This window comes from Suricata suricatta, chromosome 14 (genome assembly GCF_006229205.1).
Source record: "Suricata suricatta isolate VVHF042 chromosome 14, meerkat_22Aug2017_6uvM2_HiC, whole genome shotgun sequence".
NCBI lineage: Eukaryota > Metazoa > Chordata > Mammalia > Carnivora > Herpestidae > Suricata > Suricata suricatta.
Window position 1 is genome coordinate 89,112,081 of NC_043713.1, and position 20,908 is coordinate 89,132,988.

General features: G+C 54.5%; 1 protein-coding gene across 6 annotated transcripts in view; it reads right to left on the bottom strand.

The window, feature by feature from the left end:
* Positions 1-20,908, bottom strand: part of GOLGA3 (golgin A3) — a 44,287-nt gene that overhangs the window by 22,907 nt on the left and 472 nt on the right. For 3 of the 6 annotated variants that reach the window (XM_029921653.1, XM_029921652.1, XM_029921657.1), the window contains exons 2-7: positions 15,534-15,802; positions 12,543-12,821; positions 9,813-9,925; positions 4,010-4,665; positions 3,515-3,626; positions 1,805-2,111 (exon numbers count right to left, since the gene is read on the bottom strand). In XM_029921653.1, the coding sequence (XP_029777513.1) occupies positions 1,805-2,111; positions 3,515-3,626; positions 4,010-4,665; positions 9,813-9,925; positions 12,543-12,821; positions 15,534-15,642 (1,576 nt within the window). In that variant the 5' untranslated portion in view covers positions 15,643-15,802. The remainder of the gene's footprint in view (positions 1-1,804; positions 2,112-3,514; positions 3,627-4,009; positions 4,666-9,812; positions 9,926-12,542; positions 12,822-15,533; positions 15,803-20,908) is intronic. The other 3 variants (XM_029921655.1, XM_029921654.1, XM_029921656.1) reach the window with 2 other exon arrangements.

Sequence of the window (20,908 nt, forward strand, 5' to 3'; positions counted from 1 at the left end):
GCTGCAACACTAAACCGTGGCTCCCAGGGAAATACAGGTGTAAACTGATCAATACGCAACCTTATTTTGTGCACTTATGTACGAAGGCATTTTACTTAATCTGTACTTTGATTCATCAACACTGAACTCAGGCAACTGCACCTTAATTCATGCCTGAAGGAAGCTCACCGGACACACATACTTTCTCCATGAGACACGTCACAGACATCTTGCACTTAAGAGCACGAGACAGTGTTTGGAGTTCATTTTAAATACAAAACCTCCCTGCAAAGCACAAAGATGCGGACAACGTGACACGGGCCTGTGCCAGGGTACGGGCTCACCCCGGAGCAGAGCGGCACCTCGTCCCCTCAGCCGGAAGCGCTGGTGTCGGGCGGCCCCAGCCGCACTGGCCTGCCTGCGAGGGGCTGTCCTGCTTCAGGGCTACTGACAAATGCCAGTGCGCCCGAGAACACACAACCACACTGTGGGCACCACGCCCCAACTCTGTGCCCAAAGAGCTTGTGGGTGTCCGGGCTCCAGGCTTTACATGGCCTGAAGGCACCTGTGAGTGCCAATTCCACCACAAGCTACGGGCTTGCTGCCACGGCCACCTCTCAACAGTGCCGACCGCACAGCGGAAGGAGAGCGCCAGGAAGTCACAGACGCCTTAAATCGCAGCGCAAACAAAACTGGTCAAATATTAAGGAAACACTCACCAGCCTAAAGACAGTCTACAAAAATTAAAAAACCAACAAAAAACCACGACAGTTTAAGAGGATCCGTGACCCCTTACCTAAAATGCTCGGGGCCAGATGTGTTTCAGAGGTCGGCCTGCTGGCGTTTCAGAAAGGCAGCCCCAGGGCGAGCCACCGCACGCGGGCCGCGAGTGCCACATGGGCTCCGGCAGCCGGGCCTCGACACCCAGACTTCACAACTACCTTGGTCCTCAGAACTTCCTGGATTTATCATTTTTTTAAGGGACTGTATTATCACGAAATGTGCAAAGACTGGAAACAGTCTACAGCATGTTCCTCAGCTGGCACTTTCTTTCTGGTGTCAGGAAACTGTCACAGCGTTTGTCACTCTTTCATTTATGTCCTCACATCTGGAACCCGGCCTCGGGCCTTGTGGTCCTCCGGAGCGGCCCCCAGGCCGCCCCTCTGCTCCGCGAGAGGAACCTGGTCCGCCAGCCTGCCCTGGAGGCTGTGAGGTGCGGGCCCCCCCCGTGGCCCTGTGCTGCCCCCTCCCTGCCCCTCCTGCTCCTGCCAGCTAGCACGGAGGGGCCGCGCCTGGGCGCCCAGCGGCGGGTGCAGCGCGTGCCCCAGGAGGAGACGGTGTGGAAACAGGGCTATGACAGGTGCTCTGTCCACAGCCAGACACCACGTCCCCCAACACCACCATCCCACCTGGCTCTCCCTCCAGAGGGGACTCTCTGAGATCAGCTACAGCAAAAAGCTGAACTTGAGGTAGGAAAAATAAAGGTTTACTAATCGACATCGTCGGTTTTAAACATTTTAGGCAGAATCTGCCATTGTGAGGAATAGGCGGGCAGCTCCAACCCTGAACAACAGACTCTGCAGACAGAATAAGGCAGTAGCATTACTAGCAATTCTCAAGGGTCCAGAGGCCGCATCCAAGACCTAAGCCCTTCCCCTGGCCACACGCACAAAACATACAGAATTTCATGCACTTAACTGAAGACAGCGGTTACTTTCGAGAAGTGCCTGGTACGTACGTCAGAAGGCAGCACAGCCCCACCCAGCACCCTGACGGGGCCGACAGGCCAGCCCGCCCTGCCGGGCCACGCCTGCCACGTGCTTACCTGTGTTGTCCTTGCTGAGGATGCTCCTCTGCATCTCCTCCACTTTGGCCACGAGTCGCTGGTACTGCTCCTCGGCCACCTGCAGGTCGCTATTGGACGATGCCAGGCTGGCATTCTTGGCTTCCAGCATGTTCTGCAGGTCAGTCATTGCTCGCTCGAGGTCCCAGCAAGACTGCTTCAAGGTGTCCACCTCGGAACTGAGGGAGTCCTGCTTCTGCTGGCTGCTGTGGCTCTGCTCCACCTGCGCCTGCAGCCTCGTGCTCAGAGCGGCCAGCTGCGCCTGGAGCTCCGCCTTCTCCTTCAGCGCCTGAGAGACCCCCAACCAGAGAAGAGCTTTCAGACAACGCGCCACCGGGATGAACCAGTGAGACTCAGAGGGAAGTGCCGTGTCTCCTGTTCTCTGGACAGGCCCGAGGGGCAGGGGGGTGGCCACAGAGTCCCCGCTCACCCACGAGGACACTGGAAAACACATTTGTTCAAAACCCGAACAAGTGCAGCTCTGCACAGGCGCACAGTCCGAGAAAGAACATCAGGTGTGCCGAGGGACCCACAACATCAAGTGCAGTCAGATTCAGATCCGGGACCGTGCCTCCAGGGAAAGGGCATCCGCTGCTGCACAAGACGGGGTCTGAGGGGATCCAGCCGGAGCTGGTGGGCACCGGGCAGCACGGGCCACCGCAGGGTCGGGGCCCGTAGGATGAAGGCGGGGTGAGAGGGAAGGAGGGGCCTGCACAGCACAGAGAACGTCCAAGAGACCACGGGAAGGGCGTGTGCCCCATCGGCCATCAGCATCTCCTGCCCCCTCAAAATGAGTCTGTCAGGGGTACGGACAGGAATCCCAGGGCAAAGACGGGCAGACAAATGCGTATCAACACGGGAGGGGAAAACCAACATCATGAAGACGAACAACAAATTCAGCAAAGAAATACCCCAAAAATCCAGTTACATGAGCAAACGCAATGAGATTCTGCGTTAATTATAACTTGGATTTTAAGAGGGAGGCCAGGAAGGATCACGCCCCCCACAATCCACACAACTCAAGAGCAAGTCGGTATCCCAGGAGGAAAAGAAAGTAAAATAAAAAGAAGCAAAAGTTCCTATATCACTCATGGGTGGAACATGCAGATAAAGCAGAAATGCGTTGGATGAGGTGACGTTCTAAAAAGGGACAGTGAAAATCATGTGCCACCAAAATTCACCTTGAAATCGCGGCAGCTGCCGCCAGGGTGGGCACAGGTTTACGAGCACAAAGGGGTCTGTCTGCGTCCCTGGACCACATCACACCACAAACCACACCAGGCTCAAGACAAAGCCACAAACCGCCACCCCGCCTCTGTGCCCGTGTCCCCTGCTCTCCAGGCCAAATGGACACAGCTGAATTCAACTCAACAGATTTACTCCACTTGTCAACAGGAAAACTGAAAATTAAGGGGCAGAAACGGTTTTCAGGCATAGACTGAACAGATACCGCAAAGCTCACATCAGAAAAGGCAGAAGCCATGGCAGAAGTATTAAAGGGGCAAAGATGACAATTTTACCAGCGTCTTTTACAGTGAGACCGTCAACAGGACCGTCGGGCCCACATCCCAGGGCCAGGACAGACATACAGGGAGACGCGGAGCCATGCAGGCAGACTCCGCACCCAGCCCACGGGCCCCCGTGCACGCCTCCCGAAGCGGCGGCGCCTGCCCACCCTCCAGTGTCCGTTACCTGACTGGCCTCCAAGGACAACGCCTCCAGCTGACCCTCGAGTCTCATCTTGTCTTTCAGGGCCTGCAACACTGCGTCGTGGGTCTCTGCAGTGGAGCTTTCCAGGGACACGCTGGAAACAAAGGCACCGAGCATCAGGCACCACCTCTCCTCCGCACGCGTCCAGGGTCTCTGGGCTCCCCGTACCGCCACTCCATCCCCCCCGCCACGTTGTTTTAAATGAATACAGTTAGAAGATTTAAGCGGACCACTAATGCTCTTACAAACGCTCCCAGGAAGCCCTGCACGGAGCCAGTCGGCCCAGGGAAGTCCCCGTGCAGCTCTGGAGACGAGTCTACATAAACCCCAGAGGCAGCATACCTTCATCCCGGACACGGGACCTGGTCCGATTCCATAAACGACCACGTTGTGTATAGAGAACGTCACACACTGAAGACGGGACTAGGAGAAACCCGGCGCCGTCGGCCAGCGCAGGCGGCAGAGGGAGGCACCCACCTGCTGCAGACGCTGTCTGTCCGGCTCCGCGTCTCCCCATTCGCCTCCCGCCCCTGCTCCTGGCGCTCGGCCACCGCGGCCTGGAGCACGTCCTTGATGGAGGGGAACTGGCCCAGGGCGGCAGCGGCAACCTCCTGGCCGTTGACTACGTAGGGAGCTTCGCGAGCGCCCACGGCGTCCACCCGAAGCCCGCGCGCCCCGCGGGCTGACACGCTGCTGTGGGAGGAGCTGTCGCTCTCGTTCCCGTCGGCCTCGGACGTGTTGTCGCCCATCAGGGAAGCATTCTCCAGGTGGTCCTCGGCGTCAGGACACGCGCTGACCTCGGACACCACCGACGTCACGCTGCTCCGGCTCTGCTTCAGGGCGCCCACGGCGGCGTCTGCAGCCGGACCGTTCCCACAGCTCCCGGCGCCGGAGTCTTCAGTTTTGTAATCAGCCAGAGACCGGATTTTGCTCGATTTGGAACTTTTTTTCCCCTTGGGATGTTCCAGGAGCCCGAGGCTGCCCACTTTTGGCCCTCGGGGGACACTGGTGCGCAGGAAGGAGTATTCCTTTGTCAGAGCCACCGGGCTGGCACGCGGCAGAGCCTCCGGGTTCAGCATGAGCTCCGGGTCGAGCGTGCTGGACAGTCGCGCTCTGGCCGCAGGCTGACTGCACTGGGGAAGAAACCAAAGTACAGAAATCACGTTTACAAGTGGCAGCGGCTTTCAGACCCCGCGGCCCAGAAAAGCCACACGCACTCTTCCCGACAGGCTCAACCACGTCCAAGTCCAAAATGGTCCTGCTGCATTACAACCACCTGACATTAACAGTCACTCAGGGGCTAGCGGTCTGCCTCGGGTTATGCACACCTGCTCAGCTGCCCTGCTCGAGCAGGTGTGCACTGGGAGCAGTAAGAGGTTCCATGACACCAATAAACCAGTTCTGAGGATTTCCCCAAGATGAAGTTGAGCGGCTCCAGCTTCTTCACTGGGCCCACTCCCAGAGGGCCCCAGGAGCGGTGGCCACAGCCCCCACCCATCCCCTGGGGCGGCTGTGTGGGCACAGGTACGCTAGGGGAGGCGGGGCCACCCGAAAGCAAATCGCGGGGACCCTATCGGGACCATGCAGGATGACCGTGGCTCCGCCCCGACACGTTCCCGCCAGGAAACGGATCGCCGGTGGACTAGACTCCAGCCGTTTACCGCAGAACCCAACCAGGCACGCTTCTCCCTTCCGTGTGCTCACGTGTCCTCCTGGTCTTGTGTTTTTATCTATTTTAAAAATGCACTGAGTTCAGGTTAAAAACCAACCACCAAAATTGATCCCAACACAACCCAGCGTCCAGAGGAGGAGCGCCAGGCTGGCCCAAAACGACCCGGGGACCCCGTGAGCCTAAAATCCCTTCTGCGTACTGAACAGTGGGTGATTCTCTTTTTACAATAAAAAAAGCGGAGTAAAACTGCACAGAAGTACCAGAAACTGCCCCATTGGAAACAAACTAATTACATTAAATAAAAACCCAGCTGCCGGCCGCATCAGCACACATGCGGCGAGTGACGCACGCCTTCCGGTGCTCGCAGCACAGGAGAGGAAGGAGAGTAGGGCAGGTGGAAGGGGGGGGCTCACTTCCGGTTCCGCAGAGCTCCGTCCCTGCTGGCGGCACAGGCGGCCCCATGTACCGCTCCCGCAGCGCAGCGGGTGCAGGCCCAGCCTGTCTATGATCTCGGCCATGAACGTGGCGCTCAGGAGGTCCAGCAGGCCCGCGGCCTGAGCTCGTCCTCCGCCAGCACCGACGAGCTCCTCACGGGCCTCGTTCACGCGCTCCGTTGTTGCTGCCCCGCGAAGATGAGGCCCCGTGTGTTCCGGACCCCGTCCTGGCCGCCCCCGGCCCCCACGGTGAGGCTGACGTTCCTGTGCCCCCGGGCCCACGCTGGAGCCTATGGTGGGAACGGTGGTCACGACCTCACCGGCTTCGGTCTGTACGGGACGGGGGTCTTCCCCGCGGCGGCCAGGCCTGCCGTGGGAACGCGCATCTCTTTTTAGCCAACAAGGGCCTTGAAGAGGTCTGCGAGGACACTTCCCCAGCGGTGGCCTGGGGGGCGCGGCCCCGTCGGCGGCGAGGCTACTGCTCCGAGCCAGGCGTTGGTTTCGCTCCCCTCGAGATTCTAAACCATTGCCATTTTAATGTAATTCTGAGAGATTTTGTCACTGTTGTAATAATATTATCTTCTCCCACTCATTTCATAACGAGCCATATTAGGATAACTACTGATTTTTCATACTTGTATATCAAACAGACAATTTTCTGAACCCTCATTATTTTAATAATTTTAGAACATTTTTTAAGGCTTATTTTTGAGAGAGAGCGCGCACACATGCGAGCAGGGGAGAGCCAGAGAAAGATGGGGAGGCCAGAGGGTCCAGGGGGGCTCCACACTGACAGCAGCGAGCTCGACGCGGGGCTCAAACTCACAAACTGTGAGATCACGCCCTGAGCCAAAGTCCCATTCGCAACCTACGGAGCCACCCAGACGCCCTGATTTTATAATATTTTAATAAATTTACTCTAATTTTTTTCAGTTGATTCTCAAGAGTTTTCCAAGGCATTAACAATATCTGCAAATAACAACATTTCACCTCCTCTTCCCTATTCCTCTCTCTTACTTCTTCTATTGTCACATCAGTGAGAACTTCCCAAACGGCCTTGAATGAGGTAAGAGGATGACAGAAGATACTGTTCCTTGTTGCTACTTTAAAATTACTTTCTCTTACAGAGAAATAGCCAATTCTACGTTTATTCCACAGAATCAGTGTCATCCCAACGGGGCAGGGGGTCAAGGAGGAGAAAGGGAAATGTCTCAAAATGATCCTGGGATGCGACGGGAAGAATACAAATAAGTGAGGAAAAAGAGCTAGAAAAGACGGGGCGCCTGACGGCTCAGGTCCTGATCTCACGATTCGCGGGTTCGAGTCCAGGTCGGGCTCTGTGCTGACAGTGCGGGGCCCACTTGGGATACGCTCTCACTCTTCTCTCTCTCTCTGCCCCTCCCCCACTCGTGCTTCCTCACTCTCTCAAAAATAAACTTAAAAAAAAGAAAAACGAACAAAGATTGACTGAGAGACACAAGCAACTAACACATAGAAGGTGCTCGATGCCGGGAGACAGTGCTGTTTTCACCTGTTGGAGGACAAAAATTAACGTCGCCAAGGATGGGAACACTCAGTCTCGTCACCGCTAACGGGGTAGGACCAGTACAGCCCATCCAGCGCACAGGGAACATCAAACTAACAAATACATAAAGCCTGTTCCCAATAATGTGAAAGCCAACGACGTGCCCACAACACACCAAGTCGCAAACGTTCACTGCAGCACTGTCTGCAGTCTCAAAGCTGTAGCAACAACCGGCACACTGACGGCGAGGTCGGGTACCTCGGGGAGACTACTGCGCTGAGGCCAGTGCGGGAGGCAGCGGGGACAAGTGTCCCTCGTCATCTACACCACGTGAAGATTCCTCACGTGAACGGAATATTCCTAGAGAAATATCCTCCTGTTTCTATGTTAGTAGTTTCTGTTCACTTGTTGTGTATTCTGAATTTTCCCAAACACCTGAGCACCTGCTGAGATGGTCTGAGGCCCCTTCCCATGGACCCACCCCCACACCCGTGAGGAGTTCTGGCAGACTCTCCCCATCTGAACTAACCTGCAAACACCTCCCCGCTAACGCTGCAGTCACGGATGCGCGGGCAGGTGGCGCCACTGGCCCCGAGCACGTCCCGCGCCGCAGACACGAGCCTCCGCGCTCCACGGGCCGCGCGGGCTGACAGAGCCTGCAGTCCGCACGCGGGACCGCACCTCCCAGGCGGCACCCTGCCTTCCTTCCTTGCTTCCGAGCACGCAGGGGTCTTAAGTTGGTCAGACCAGCATGTGACAAACACAGTGCCTGCGTCCATCACTCTGGGAGCCGGTATCTTATTGAGAGCTAAGAAAGTATCTTTTCATGTAAAGTTTTATTTATTTAAATAATCTCTACATCCAATTGGGACTCGAAGATCCCAAGATCAAGAATTGCATGCTCTTCGAACCGAGCCAATCAAGAGCCCGCCGAAGTATCCTTCCATGTAAACCACCAGTGATGAGGCACCTGGGTGGCTCAGTCGGTTGAGCATCTGACCCTTGGTTTCAGCTGAGGTCACAGTCTTGGTTTGTGGGACTGAACCCCACACAGGGCTCCGTGCTGACGCGGAGAAGCCTGGAGCCGGCTTGGAACTCTCTTGTCCCTTCTCTCTGCCCTCTCCCTGCACTCATCTCTCTCTCTTTCAAAGAAAAAAGGATAAACAGCAAACTTTTAAACCATCCGTCATTTTTAAAGCTAGGGAATGATGTTAACTCTCACATTTAGAATCCTGTACTGAACTCCTGCATACTAATCACCTAATGCTGCGTGAAATCACACAGGCCTCTAGGAGACAGAGTGTGGACAGGCCCCAGCCCACAGACGTTGTCTGGTCTACACCGTGACTGTCCTCTTCACCACTGAGGGGCCCCTGACAAACTCCTTACCTACCCGAGCCTCAGGCACCTCTTCTGCACACAATGCCAGGTTACTAACCACTCTCTCTCGCCATTAACTTCGGGTGGCCGTGTGGACAGACCTCTGGAAGCCCCTCACCAGATAGAAGAGCTTGGTGCTGGCCTCTCCAACCCATTCATGTTGGCTCTTGTGACACCCACAAGGTCACAGCTCCCTCTTGGGAAAACAAACAGCCTGAGGGGGACGTGTCACTACTATATCACCCACCTAACGCATTTATAGAAGTTAGTTTAATTTTAATTTTGAATTCCTTTATTTTTTTTAATGCTTTTTATTTATTTTTGAGAGACAGAGAGAGACAGTGCGAGCAGGGGAGGGTCAGAGAGAGAGGGAGACACAGAATCCAAAACAGGCTCCAGGCTCTGGGCTAGCTGTCAGCACAGAGCCCGACGCAGGGCTCGAACCCACGAACCGTGAGATCCGACCTGAGCCGAAACTGGATGCTTAACCAACTGAGCCACCCAGGCGCCCCAAAGAATTCCTTTAATTTGAAACTCTCAAGTCCACAGAAAAGTTGGACAAAGTATGAAATGAACATTCAAACCCACCTGCCTGGAGTCACTTGATAGGATTATAAAGACGGCCTTCATTAGCACGCTAACAGAGGTCTTACATGTGAATAAACCAATTTTAGTGCTTATCACATACGTGTGTGGTGGCACATGTTCTAGCATCAAAGGTCAGCAGAAAGAACGACACCAATCAAATAAATGGCTGAAACCTAGAACCCACTGCTCAAGTAGAAAGAATAATTATACCTGAGTACTTGCGGTCTGTGCTTTTCAAGTGGCAGATACAGGAATAAAATGTGTTTGTTTCAACGGGAAGAAAGGCCATACGGGGCGGGAACCACAGTCTCCCCAAAGGATGGGAACTGCGGAGAGAAATGATCTTTCCAGAGAAGCACAGAAGGCCATCCCAGCAAAGAGAAATAAATAACAGATACTAGAAACCTCATCTAATTACTGTTTTTCACACATGAAGTGTTCCATTAGCTTGTTCAAGATGGGGAGACTTGGGGTGCCGGGTGGCTCAGTCAGTTGGGCATCCAACTCTGGATTTCAGCTCAGGTCATGATCCCAGGGTCGTGGGATGGAGCCCCATGTCAGGCTCTGTGCTGGGTGTGGAGCCTGCTTAGGATTCTCTTTCCCCCTCTACTCCTCCCCCGCTCATGGTCTCTAGCACGCACGCACGCGCGCACACACACACACACACACACACAGACTCACTCTTTCCTGCTGACGCTTCACCCTGTACTGTTTGAGCTGTTCTTCGAGCCGTCTCCGAGCCTGAAGTCGGACCTGCTCCTCCTTCTCCAAGGGCAGGGAGGCCTCCGTTGAACCTGTCATGGAGAAATAACCATTTAGAAACTCGTGGAGCACAAGGACACAGGGGACAAATCAGAACAGTGGCTTGGCTGTTTTGCATTCAATTACCAATTAAATATGATTTAGCTCCAAATAACGCACAGCTGTTCAGTTTCAAAGACCCCTTTCCAGACGGAGACAACTGTGAGCTTTGGACACTGACCACCGACTGGAATTGCTGGTAGGAGACTCGTGGGCCAAGCACAGGGTCTGGGCTCACAGCACGAGCATGCCACTCCCCACGGGCGTCCAGCTGGGAACACGGACACAGTCGCCCGTGGGCTTGCAGTGACACAGAACGAAATCTGAAGTCAGTGCCAGAGCCAACGTCCTGAGGTTCAGGGACCCTCAGCCCCCACTGAGCTCCGACTGCGCTTGTGACTTCGCACAAGCCACAGAGAGCAGTGCCGATGGGAGTGGGGTCCAGGGACGGGGACGTGAGCAAACTGTGTGTGTGGCCATGGACACCAGACATGCCCTCTTCACACGGTTACATCCGGGGACACAATCTGGCCCACAGCTCATCTAAATCCCTGCCGTGAGTCATGTGACAGTGAAGTTCTATAAGATCAGAAGGTTCCCAAACCAGCAGTGCCCAGAGGCTACCAAGGAAAAACGCTGTTCACAGTGACCCAAGAGGGACTACGTTCAAAGTGAAGGCCGATCAGGTGTCCCTTGGAGTTACCTTACCTTCCAGCCCCGAGGCCACGGTCAAGGACAGGAGGGGAAACGACAACTTTTAGGCCAACAACAGATTTTAAAATATCTCAAAACCCGTATCTTTTATTTTGGGTAACCAAAGGGCTGGACAGCGAGCGGAAGGGGCAGCAGCCCCAGGCTCTTCTGCACACCAGACGTGCGCTCAAATAAACAGAAGGTCATAATTTAAGCACTTTACAGACTGCATCATCTCCAGATGTGGATTCTGAGGAGACAAGCAGCCGTTGTCTTAAATAATCCGATCTGAGCACACGCCAGGAACTCACCAAGTCATCACTAATGTGTGCGCTTTATCACCGAAAAGATCCAGTACTTTCCACAAGGCTCAGGGGTCTGTGTGGCCTATGGCCCTGAGAAGGGAGCCCCCAAGTAAGTAAACCCTGGCCAAGCGGCCGCCTGGTGTTAGGGCTCACTAGTCCCTATGGTCAAGAATCCAGACTTTTATATGGTATCGCCGGACTTAATGTCAACAATTAAACTTTATTATTATTATTATTATTATTATTATTTAAGGAAGCTCCATGTCCAGTGTGGGGCTGGAAGTCCCAGGACCAAGATTAAGAGCTGCACGCTCTACACTGAGCCAGCCAGGCGCCCCGCCCCTGAATTTACAGAGAGTTTAAAAACACATTGCAGGGGTGTCTGGGGGGCTCAGTCAGTTAAGGGTCCAACTTCAGCTCAGGTCATGATCTCATGGCTCATGAGTTCGAGCCCCGTGCCGGGTTCTGTACAGACAGCTCAGGCCCTAGAGCCTGCTTTGGATTCTGTCTCCCTCTCTCTCTGCCTCTCCCCTGCTCGTGCTTTGTCTCTTTCTCTCTCTCTCAAAAATAAATAAAAATATTTAAGAAAAAAGAAAAAAGAAAAAAACCACACCGCAGCCCTACTAAAATAATGCTTGTGAAGAAAAGGGTGAATAATCCAAAGAAAAATGGGCCAAACAAGTCAACAGACAATTCACAGAAAAGAATGGCCAAACGGCCAACAGGTAAAGGATGCCTGAGTGATCAGGGAAGCAAAAGTAGCAGAGCGTGTCCAGGCACAGCCGCCGGGCCGGTGGTGAGAGTGACAACAGGGCCCGGGTGCACAGAGGGGCCGAGTCGTCTCACGGTCGCTAGCGGCCACGGGCCTCTGCATGACAGAGATAAAGACGCTCCCACTTCTGACCAGGAGTTCCGCTTCCGGGATGGAGCCTACAGAAACTAAAGCAGCAACACTGCACGCGTGCGCCAAGGTGCTGTCCCCAACCCTGGGGGTGCTGGCCAATGGGACAGAAGCAGAGACCCACCCAGCCACGCTCATGGCTCCCGACCAGCCTCGAAAGCAAGAACGTGGCGTTGCATCAGACAACACAGGACGACGTCCACATAGCACTAGGAAATACAGAACACTACAATATAATCCCTTTGAAAAAACAATGACCGAAAATGCCCGAACCCTGGCTGCTGAGAGAGAGGCCCATGAAGGGTCACATGAGAATGTGGCTTATGTGGGGCGGGGGGGGGGGGAGAGCCCGGTACTGAAGGGGAAGGAGAGCAAAAAGTGGTGCGAACCCAGCGTGTGAAAGTATGTGTGTCTGTAGAGGAAAAAACGTGTTGGAAAAAGGCCTGGACGTTTCTAGGGCTCACAGTCTGCCGGTCTGTGACTTGTTTGCCCCTGGGTCTCCAGGGATAAGAGCTGATTAAAATAAATCATAGAAGAAAGATACCAAAGTTTTAACTCCCCACCGATCACCTGCTCGCCGTCCAGCATCACATAAGAAGCCCAGACCCTGAGCGGCACCCTCAACAGCGACCCCAAGGGAACACTCCTCTCCAAGATGGAGCTGCACGCGGGAGGAAGGGGAGGCGGGGAGCAGCGGGAACAGATGCTTACACAGTTGTGTCTCTTGCATAGGAAGACTGAGTCTGAGGGACTGCAAAGCTTCTTTCCTAGCACTGCCCTCAGCACCAGTCCCCTGAGACTTCCTTAGGTTGTCATGGAAACCAGCCACACCTGCAGAGGCCTCGGTACCCAGCGGGCTTGGGGCAGGACCGAGAGGGGACGCGGGCTCTGGGAACGGCGGTGTCGGCCCATTGGGACAGGCATCTGCCTTGCCAGCTCCATGCAGGCCTCGTCCTCCCTCTGCAGCTCCGTGGGCCTCGGCACCGGCACCTGGAAGAGGAGAGCGCGAGCTGGCCCATCGCGGTGTCCACGACGAGCACGCCCATCAGACACGCGGCCGAGAGGGCAGGAGAGACCTGGGGGGGACCTGCGAGCACGAGCCTGTCCGCGCCCGAGAGGCACCGCAGGCTCGGCCCCCCTCGCGTGGGTTCCGGCATCGCGCTGCTGCTGGCCTGCACGGGCCTGGACACCCTCGTCCATGGACTGCCCTCACCCTCCGCACAGTGCTTGTGTAGTTCTAAGGAGTAATTTTCCTTTTCATTTAAACACCAAGGGGCACCTGGGTGGCTCCATCCAACTTTGGCTTAGGTCATGATCTCACCTTTCATGGGTTCGAGCCCCGTGTTGTGCTCTGTGCTGACAGCTCCGAGCCTGGAGCTGCTTCCGATTCTGTGTCTCCCTCTCTCTGCCCCTCCCCTGCCCACCCTCTTTCTCTCAAAAGAAATGAATAAATTTAAAACAAATTTTTTTAAACAAGACCAATGAGAAATAAAGTCTGTTTTGAAAAAATAGCAAAGGAAAATAAATGCTGAAAACACAGCTGATGCTTCTAACAGGCGCTGGTAATGCAGGGCTCATCGGTCACACCTCACATTTACAAAGGAATGATTTCAAAGTCATTTCAAAGCATAAGCATACCCTCCAAAATGAGAAACCTAAGGTAGAGAGGTAGATTAGCTGGTTAGAACACTTGTGGCGAAGCTGAGCACAGTCAGACTCTGAGGACGCAGAGTCTGTGCTTCTGTCTGATCAACAGTTGTTAGATAAAGAGCCAAGTTTAACCAGTGATGACTCTGCTCCCCCATAGCAAGCCTGGTTTCACCCACTGACATCATCATACATGGATTTGTCATGTGCTAACTAAAACCTACCATCTCTTCCAAAGGGGAAAAAAAGACTTCTTACAATTAAATGGTTTTTACCTTCCCTGCCCCCTCACCCTGTTGGCAATCAAGAACCAAGATGGCGCCTGGAGGGAGGGAGGATCCAAGGGCCTCTAGGTGTGGTTCCAAAGGCTCCTAAGTGCAGCAAGGCCTCAGCCCCCTACGGGGCCCACATCACTTGGATCCCATGATGAACCCAGTATGAACCCGGGGATCCCCTTTACCCAAGCAAATTCAAAATGGGTTTCTGACACTTGAAACGTGAGTTCTAACCAATACAGCTACTCACCGTCATGCCTCCCCAAGAAGAAAATCAGAATACAAACAGGGCAGCACAGCGAGGAGACCGGACCATAGCCCTGACCTGACCTTCATTCCTGTGCAAACAACCCTTTGGCTCCACGCTGGGTGCGGGGCGGGGGAGCCTACATCCTAGATACTAGATAATCAAGTCAATACCACTTTCTGAGTGGCTTACAGATCTGGAAGAATCCCTACACCTTCCTGTTTATGTGACAAAGTAGTTTTTTAAGCATTATATTGCACTTTAAAAAAATCTAACAGAGGCGCCTGGGTAGTTCAGTTGGCTAAGCATCCCACTTCAGCTCAGATCATGATCTTGTGGCTCGTGAGTTCAAGGCCCAAGTCAGGCTCTCTGCTGTCAGTGCAGAGCCCACACTGGGTCCTCTGTTCCCCTCTCTCTGCCCCTCTCCTGTGTTCTCTTTCTCTCTCTCAAAAATATACAAACATTAAAAAAAAACCCCAAAAGGCCCAAAAAAGACTATTGTTCCCAAACACAAGCCAAACTGCAGATAGATCACAAAGAGGAAGAAACAATGACCAAAACAAGACCACTGGCACCTCCTACCACGTCCGAGGACCCGCAGACCGCCTCCCTCAGCCCTCATGGCCGCCCGGAGCCGCAGGGACCATCACTCTTCCACTTACACAAGAAGAAAGTGACAAGGATCAAGTGAGAGCCCTGCTTGAGGATCTCAGAGCTGGCTCCCTGTCCGTCCCACCGTCGGACTCTCGGTCTCAGGCCCCTGCTGTCACCAGCCTGGCCTCCCACTGGTGCCCGAACATCAGTTTGCAAGAAGAAAAATGCAGTTTCTGCTAGGGAATCCGTATGTAAACACTCCACAACTCTGCACTGACACATTGCACTGATCCTCCTACACAGGGAGGGGCATGAGAACCAAGTGAATTACTCACCCTGTACTTCTGATGAATGAATAAGCCTTTGGCTAACCTGCAGGTGTGATCCGATAACCCTCACGTCCCTCCTGCACCATCTCTGTACCCGAAAGGCAGGATGTCGGGCAGGGAACACGCATCAGCGAAGCCCCAGAACCCGTACGGAGCACCAGCACCGTCTGCAAGAGCAGAACGGGGCAGCACAGCCCTTGATTTAAAGTTGGCATCAACTAAGAAAAAAGCACTCATAGGATTAGTAAAAACAAACTTTGAGTGAAAAGTTCATAATGGTCTTCAGCGCCATAGTCTTATTCCAAAACGCAAGGTGGCCCGCGTCCTCCTGTTTAAAGGCAAAGTGTTGGGGCGCCTGGGTGGCTCAGTCGGTTAAGTGTCCGCCTTCGGCTCAGGTCATGATCTCACGGTTCGTGGGTTCAAGCCCTACATCGGGCTCTGTGCTGACATCTAGCTCAGAGCCTGGAGCCTGCTTCACATTCTGTGTCTCCCTCTCTGACCCTCCCCTATTCCCACTGTCTCTCCCTGTCTCTCAAAAATAAATAAAAGGACATAAAAAAAATGTATAAAGGCAAAGTGTCAGAGCAGCACAGAGTAACCAGTGACTTACACGGATCTTCAGCCAACTGGTCAGACGGCACCAGTGACCCTGGGGGCTCTGGGAGGGCCTCAGGGTGAGCTGGCGTGCTGCTGCTGGATCCAGCCGGCACTATGTCCATGGTCAGCGCGGGACGGGCTGGACTGACACTCAGGGGCTGCAAGTCTCTGCCATCAGCAGCGGCCCAGAGGTGCTGGGAAGACACGCACTAGGCTTTCCATTGTGGGAAGATCTCCAGTCTCAGAAGTGGCTTGAAATCCAACCAAATAACATCATGAAACCTGATAGGAGGGAAAAGAGAAAGAAGGTATTATGAAACCTCATTGGTCAGATCTGAAGAAACAACGGCGAGACTAACATCTGGTTCCCGATTCAAATCCACGTGATAAACACAGATGTATTTATTCCAACGGTAACTCCCGAGTCCCTACAGTAAGCCAGGTTCTGAGGATAAAATGCTGACCCACCCCACCCGGGCCCATTCCTAAAGCGGCACCAGCTGGCTGACGCCGGCCCGCCAGGGCACAGCAGCTCTGTAAGCGGACCTGGCGCCCCCACAGGTCCCCCCACAGGGGCAGCAGGGCTTGGGAGGCTGAGGAACCAGGCTACCTGTTTGAATTTAAGAAATCTGAGTTAAACAGGCACATGGGACTAGTGACTTCTGCACTGGTGCTGAGAGCCTGCGTGCTCCCAGGACTCCTCGGGCAGGCTGCCCTCTGGGAGGCCTGGCCTGGTGGCGGACGTGCACGGGACACAGCAGCCCGGTGCTGCACCGGGGGCGCACGGAACCGGGCCCAGGGGCGGCGTCTCAGGGCAGGCGGTCAGTCTCGTCCCTCATTTCTGTCAGGACTAACTTTTAGCCATCCTGCTAGGCTAAGTTCAAGGGAGCAAAACTTCGACCGGAGTGTACCTATGATATTCACAACCTGTTCCTCGTCATCAGGTAGAGCGTGAGCCACGATCCGTTCTGTGGACGTGCTAGCATTTACTTCCTATACAAAAGTTTCACATCATCCTACATTCTGTTGTGCGCCTCACAAGCTTCAGGACAAAAATTTACATGACTTCCCTCTCCAGCTTACGAATCCCGTGCAGGCACTTCAGACAAGAGCCTGAGCAGCGGCCCGCACGAGGAGGGGCTGACGCCGACTCAACAGCAGAAGGGAGGTGTGCCTCTTTCCAGAGTCCTCTCCTGCCGTTCTCCACAACCAGGCACTCATGGTGGCTGACACGGCCTGGTCCACCCACGCATCGAGTGACCAGCGATGGCAGTGTCCCCCAGGTAAATCCACGAGTGTCTGGCTAGCAGCCCTAACAATCCACACGTGCTACTCTGCTGTCTGGCACCTACAGGCCACGGGTGCTGTGGCTTAGTAACAGTGCGGTAAGAAGATGAAGAGGTCAGGTCTACTGCCACGTGCAGAGCCAGCACTAGGGTTGTACCAGAAAGGACCCTGGCAGACCAAGCAGCTAACTGACAAGCACTGGGTGCCCATGTGGCTCAGCACCTCGCTTGTGTAAATATTTGAAGACTGAGCAATATCTGGATCACAGAAACGGAGGAGCTGCTGCGGCTGCCCAATGATCCTGTCGCCACGAGCTCTCAATCCTGTTTTTATCTCTACAATAATCAGTAACCTCTTCCACCTCAAAGACCGTCTGGGGCGGGGGATACACGGGTGAGCCCTTCGCGGCTCCACACCGGTCCCTGCACATCCCACAGGCCTGCCCAAACTCACTGCTTCACAGGGAAGCACTGTAAGTCCACCGGCCCCGGCCCTGTGGCCCTGGGCTACTGCACGCCGCCGGTCCTCAGGCGGGACGCCCACAAGAAGGCGAGGCTCGTCAGCAAAGGCCAGCAGGCCGTCCCGTCGTCCCAGGCCCGCCCCCTCCAGAACGCGTACCAACAACACGGCGGCCTGGGATCAGCTGTCTCTGCTCAGGGCACGCCGTATGCACTGCCCTCCTCACAGGTTTCTTAACAGAAGAAAAGGTTTGCATTTTGCTTTGAAATGTCTCTGTTCCTGCCCCGTGGGGACAGGGGTGACGATGCCTGAAAGTGCAACGATGACACGCGAGTGCTGTTCAGGCAGCGGCTGGTCCCTCTGCCGTGGGGCCTCTTCCCCTTGACCACCAGGCACACCCCCGAGGACCCGTCCACATCCAACATGAGGCGTTGCTCCAAAGTCTCTGCCGGGCCTCGGGTGAAGTGCCCAGCCCGCTCCCTGCGGCCACCAAGGTGCCCGTGTGCACAGCTCACTGCGGGAGTGGGTGTCCACCGCCTCCACGCCTCAGGAGCTCGGAGGCAGAAACCTCCACTCCCAGTTGGCCCTTCCGCCTCAGACATCCCCCACTCCGAGTGACACTCAACATGGGCTAGTAACTTCAATCTTTGGCCCTGCCAAGTTCTACCCGTTAGCAACCAAGCAAGTGGTTCCAGAAAAATATACTGTTTGCATCCTGAGCATCAACACTGCCTTTTCAAACACGGAAGAACTCCGACCGTTCCAACGAAAAGCACTTGGAAGCCACCGTCCCAACGGGACAAAGAATGCCCTGGGAGAGCGGCGTGTAATGGCCACATCCAAGAAGCGATGTCACCTGGGTGCAGACGAAGAGCAGGTGGCCGCGGACTCCCCTCTTCTGCTACACACCCCACAGGCCGAGCAGAGCAGGGAAGGCAGGGCGCGGCCAGGCGGCCTCAGAGGAGAAGGGGCCACTGAGGCAGGGACACTACCGGACCCAGGGAAGAGGAGCTCCGGCTGAGCTCGCTCCCCGGATGACGGCACCACAAACGTGGAGACCGGCGTGCCAGGCTGAGCCCAATGCCACCACGCACTCCAATCACCCACTGTCCTTTATGTGCATTTCTTGCTAAACAAAAATCCCGGCTGAGTCCCAAGAGGTCCCACCCGGCCCCAAAGACGGACGAGCAGCCCTCCGCAACATGACACCCTGGGACTGCGACGTGCTCAGGTCACTCGTGAGGGCGGCTCCTGTTCACACGACTCACTGAGTGCCCCGAGCAGCCTCTGCTGAAGTGACGTCTCCTTGCGGGCAAGAAGCTGGCATTCTCGGGCTGCCCTCAGGCTCAGTGAACTTCACTTAGCATGACTCAGTCGGTCAGGGGCCCACTACCCCACTGCTCACAAAACTGGGCAAAGAGAAGGGTCAGACAACTGGGAGCACATCACAAGGAAACTGTGATTAGGAGCCGAAGTCAGACACTTAACCAACTGAGTCACCCAGGTGCCCCGTGTGATTTTTGTTTTAAGTAGGCTTCATGGTCAGCATGGAGCCCAACATGGGGCTCAAACCGCACGACCTCAGGGTCAAGACCCAAGCTGAGATCACAGTCGGATGCTACTTAGGCTCAGGTCATGATCTCACAGTTGGTGAGTTTGAGCCCCGTTTCTAGCTCTGTGCTGACAGCTCAGAGCCTGGAGCCTGCCTCAGATTCTGTGTCTCCTCTCTGCCCCTCCCCTGCTCACACACACTCTCTCTCTCTCTCTCTCTCTTTCTCAAAATATATGCATATGCATGCTTAACCGACTGAGCCACCGAGGTGCCCCACAATTTGTGATGGAAAAAAAATTTTTTTTAATCCGTTTTATCACATTACCATTTTTTACTACCTTCAATCTGCTGTTTCCCGGAGAGAAAAGACAGTTCTCACTTACAACTTCACAAAACGCTCGTGACTCTAAGTCCACGCCATCTGCATCAAAGGACTCCATGCCAAGAACACCACCTCAGGCACGTACAGGACTTCAGCGTCCCGTGAGTTCGATATGCAAGCGAACAGCTCCATCTACCCTGCCTTATTTGTTTCTACTGGCAATCAGGAACAAACAGCAGCATGGCCAAAGACAAAACAAGACTCCCTTCACATAGCGTCTAGTTGAGGGCATACTAGCAACCACAAGTAAACACGTAAACAGCAACTGACGCACGAGGTGGAGAGCCTTCAGGCCTCCGTCGCGGTGTAGCCGGGCTGTGACGTGGGGCTCAGGCATCAGTCCGGACTCCTCTGCCCTCAGCTGTAAGGTCATGGGCACGTTTCATAACCACTCTTAGCCAGTTTCCTCATCGGTAACATGATGAGAAACAGAATACAAAATTTTTCCAGGATTAAATGCAGCAAGGCACAGGGACTGTCCCACACCCTCAATAAACGGCAGCTGTTACTATTAGTATTATTTTCCCTTCAGCTGCTGCTTGTCAACACTGTCAGGTAAAGTCAATTAGAAGATATTCTCACTTAGGAATGTTCGCTGCTAAAGGCAACTGGCCAACCCACCCCCAAAAAAACCACAAAAAAACAAACCACTTTTGAATCTGAGTAATGTCAGACAAGGTATGTCAACTGAAAGGTATTTCTCCAGTAAAGGGTTATGTTGGCAACAGTAAAGAAACAATTAAAAAAAATTTAAATGCATGAGTCACCTGTAAATGGCTTCCTAGAGCCAGTAGTTTTCAATCACACTGTCAATGAAAACCAAACCTCTCCCCATGAACGAGGAAACTGCATCCTACCTGGCTCCGCCCTACACTGCATCTTTGTTCCGGGCACTTCCCTCCTTTTTCATTACACCCTTAACCTATTTCTTTACCAAAGTCACTCGTCATTCCTCAGGGTCATCACACTCCTCCCACAGTTTTCCATGACTAGCTGCTGATCATAGAGACCTTGGCCCAAAACTCACCACTCGCCACAGACCTTCCTACGGACCCACGCCAAGTATCACACCATATTACTTCTTCATTAACTGTCGCTATCGCTCCACTGGAATGTGAGTTCAGTGACGGCAGCTAGCCCACACAACCTCACCCCTGTGTCCCAGGACCTACAATCAACAGTGCCTGTCACATGACTTCCACTCAGTATATGTCTGTTAGACGAAGGCCGAGCTGTCCACTGCTCCACACCAGTGACCGGGCCTGGCCCCGCTCCGCTAGGAAGTATCACTGCATGGCTGAAGCCCCTCTCGGCACCCAGAAGCTAAATGGAATCGAGGTGGAGGGAGAGGCAAGCATCTACACAGACTCTAAAGCCAATCCGCACAAATGTCCCGACCCCGTGTCACGTCTGTCATCCTGGCAGAACTTCTGCAAAAGGGCAGGGGCAGTTACTCCGGTGCCGCCGCTGGCAGCTGCGGGCAGCTCACTAGCTCACGCCCCGCCACGCGCAGACAGAGCTTCCGAAGGGCTCGCTGGACGCTCGTCTCTGAAGCCAGTCCCGCTAACAGCCGCAAAGGCCGCCTTCCGGGGCCCGAGCCTACCAACGGCGAGTCGCTGGACCAACGCGGGGCGTAGCCGCTCCAGGCGGAGCCGCGGCCGGCCCTCCGCGTCCGCCCAGGCCCCGTCACCCCTCGCCCACCGCCTGG